This window comes from Tupaia chinensis, unplaced genomic scaffold (genome assembly GCF_000334495.1).
Source record: "Tupaia chinensis unplaced genomic scaffold, TupChi_1.0 Scaffold145907_1, whole genome shotgun sequence".
NCBI lineage: Eukaryota > Metazoa > Chordata > Mammalia > Scandentia > Tupaiidae > Tupaia > Tupaia belangeri.
This window is the reverse complement of record NW_006205765.1, coordinates 1,053,818-1,057,138: the sequence shown is the minus strand read 5'-3', so window position 1 is coordinate 1,057,138 and position 3,321 is coordinate 1,053,818. Positions and strand designations below refer to the sequence as shown.

The 3,321-nt window shown below is 61.2% G+C and overlaps 1 protein-coding gene across 1 annotated transcript in view; it reads left to right on the top strand.

Moving 5' to 3' along the window:
* The window catches only part of SPEG (striated muscle enriched protein kinase), a 68,022-nt gene that overhangs the window by 11,385 nt on the left and 53,316 nt on the right, over positions 1–3,321 (top strand). Inside the window, 4 exon segments of the mRNA XM_006168670.3 lie at positions 916–958; positions 1,674–1,883; positions 2,422–2,511; positions 2,594–2,930. Coding sequence (XP_006168732.2) covers positions 916–958; positions 1,674–1,883; positions 2,422–2,511; positions 2,594–2,930 — 680 coding nt within the window.

The window sequence follows — 3,321 nt, the reverse complement described above, 5'->3', positions numbered from 1 at the left end:
CCCTGCCCCATCCCGCCCGGCCGAGGGCGGCGGGCCGGGTGCATTCCGGGGGGTCTCCTGGGCCTGCGTCCTGAGTGCGCAGGCCCCTCCCGGCGCTGAAGGGCAGACACCCTCTTTCCCGACCCCCTCGACCACCGGGGGACGCCCCCGCCGCAACCTTCGGCGTGGAGCGCCCACTTGCTTCTTTGCCACCTCATCTCTCTTGCCTCTGACCAACCCCGGCCCCAGCCCCCCGCCCGGCTTGCCCCAGCACCCCAATCTGGAGCCTTCCATCTTCCGGAGCTCCTGAAATCAACGCACCAGGAACCGCGCTGAGCTCAGTAAATTCCCCAAGCCCTGTCCCGTCTTCCGTACCTGGGCCTCTTTCTTGCGGCCTGATCCCTTTGGGGGCCTTGCCTTCTGCCCCTCGTCCCTCCTCTGACACCTTGACATCTATGCAAGGTGTCTGCCCTCCGGCAGGGATGTATGTCCTCATCCCTCCATCTCCGGTCATTCACGCACCAGTCCCCCCCCCCCCCCCCCCCCCCCCATCTCCTGGGCAGTGCTGCTGACTTCCTCGTTTCCTGTCCTCTGTCTCTGGGGCTGCTGCTCAAGCCCCAGGTCGGAGCGTCTGTCCTGCAGGCAGTCCCTGCATTTGACCCGCAGCCTTGTTGTTCTCTCTCTTTCCTCCCCTGCTCCTCCCAGAGCTAGGCTGGGTAGCTTGGAGGGAGGCAGAGTGGAGACATTGGAGACATTCCCTACAGAGGAAGTTGGGCACTCTGGGTCCCTGTCCACCTCCCCCTTCTCTCTCTCTCTCTCACACATACACACACACACACACACACACCCCAGCCCATGGAGTTTCAATGGGAGGCATAGAGATCTTAAGAACAAGCCTCCCCCTCACCAACTCATTCTGGCTTTTTTCTCTTTCAGAAAACCGGCCATTCCCGCCGGGCCTTTGGCCGACTCACCCATGGTGCGTGGACAGTGGGCGTCCCTGCTCTAATTGTGCCCACTCCTCCTCTTGGGGCATGTCCCTTCATGAGCTTTCGGGCTCTGAAGACAGCCCATGAGATGTGGGACCCCCCCCCTACAAACACACACCCTCACTCATCTTCCCACCCACCCGAAAAGGCCCCTGTGTCCTGCAGCTGAGGGGGTTCTAGCATTGGGGAAGAAGGCGCATTAGCACACCCCACCAAGGGTCTGGGCTCCCTGTTTTCCATCTGTGGGGCCAACCGAGGAGATCATTGTCATGGTTTGCTCTGGCAGCCAGTACATGGCTCCTCCTTGTCATGGCACCCTGAGGGAAACTGAGGCACAGACCTGCTAGCTTCTGGGAAAGTTGAAAATATGCCCAGGACACTTTGCTCCTAACCTAACTGCTGGGCATTTTTGAAGACTAGTCAAGCAAAGAAAGAAATCTGGAGGCAGGTGCTTGTCACATCAGGTGGGGGGCTGGTTTGCAAGAATGGGTCAAAGCACAATGCAAGTTTTGTAACAGAGGGTGGCCTGACCCCTACTGGGAGGCCTTCGTCTGTGGCGGGGCTGGACACAAGCAGGTGTGTGTGTGTGTGTGTGTGTGTGTGTGTGTGTGTGTATGTATGTATATATGTGGCCAGTGGGGGACCAGCAAGTGCCAAGGGTACCAGAGTCACTGGGGCAATTGAAATCACTAGCCTAAAAATGTGGGTTCCCTGCACTGGGCACATCCCAGGTGTCTCCCCCTCCTCACCCAACCCTGCAGGGCATTTCTGGTCGCTGGGTACCCTCACACCCCTCTATCCCGCCTACCCTCCACGCCCTACCCCACAAACGCTCTGATAACAGTCTGTCCATGTCTCTCTCCTGCTGCTCCTATGGAAGCGAAGTTTTCCGCTCCTGCAGAAAGCAAAGTTACGGTAGGAAACTGGCTCCTGCCCTAGTCCCCCACTCCCCCTTTTCCCAGCCTAGCCCTGGCCTCTCCTCACCCTGCCTCAGCTGCACTCTGATGCCTGCTGGCTGGTTTGGGGTGGAGGACAGGCTGGCCCTGCGGTTGGTCGAGTGCCCTGACATTACGACTCTGAGGTGACTCCCCTTTGTTCCTGGGGTACTAGAACCCAGATGTTAGGGCCTGGAAACCTGGGACCTCGTTATTTTGGTGGATGCACAGGACCTTGAGTATCACTGACACCGGGAGGGGGGGCATTTTTGAGGGTCCCACTAGGTGATGGTGAATAGCCAGAGGCTCAGAAAAGCAGCCAGGGCATTGACATGGGAGGGGTTACACTGAATACCCCAGGCAGGGCAGGGGATGTGGGGAACATAGGAGAGGAGACAGGCTGCTGGAAGCCCTGCACCATGGTGAGATAGGCCTGCCTGGGGGAGGTAGGAGGCGACGCAGGGAAGTTGGAGGCAGAAGGAGGAGGGCCCTGCCCACACAGACCCCTTCTTCTCCAGACTCGGAGACTGCTGAGGATGACATCAGCGATGTGCAGGGGACCCAGCGCCTGGAGCTTCGGGATGACGGGGCCTTCAGCACCCCCACGGGTAAGCGCTCTGGGGTGCCTGAGAGCAGGCAGGCAGGCTTCCTACCCCGGTGGCCTCAGTCTCACAGCACTCCTTTCCCTAGGGGGCTCTGACACCCTCGTGGGCACCTCGCTGGACACACCCCCAACCTCCGTGACAGGCACCTCGGAGGAGCAAGTGAGCTGGTGGGGCAGCGGGCAGACGGTCCTGGAGCAGGAAGCGGGCAGTGGGGGTGGCACCCGCCGCCTCCCGGGCAGCCCAAGGCAAGCACAGGCAACCGGGGCCGGGCCACGGCACCTGGGGGTGGAGCCGCTGGTGCGGGCATCTCGAGCTAATCTGGTGGGCGCAAGCTGGGGGTCAGAGGATAGCCTTTCGGTGGCCAGTGACCTGTACGGCAGCGCGTTCAGCCTGTACAGAGGACGGGCGCTCTCGATCCACGTGTAAGTAACGGCCTCACCCAGGCCTGCACTGCCCCCATCTCACCGTGCTGTCCTGCGCTGCCCCTCACCGCTCCGTCAGCCTCCACCCATCCATCTCTGTGCACTTCATCAGCCCCACTCCCCACTCTGTCTTCCCACACGGCTCCCTGCACCCTCTGTGCCATCACCACCCACGTCCTCCTGCTCCCACCTGTCCTGGCTCACCGTGCCATCTCCACGGTCTCGTGGACCCCTCTGTCCCTTCCTCATCTCCAAGATCTCCAGTTTCTCAGGGGCCCTCTCCTGCCTCACCCATTCAGGCTCCAGTTGTCCCCAGGATCCCCCCCCTCGGGGGCCCCCTCCGTGCCTGCTGTCTCAGCAGCTGCTCCTTTTCATCTCTGCACATTCCTGC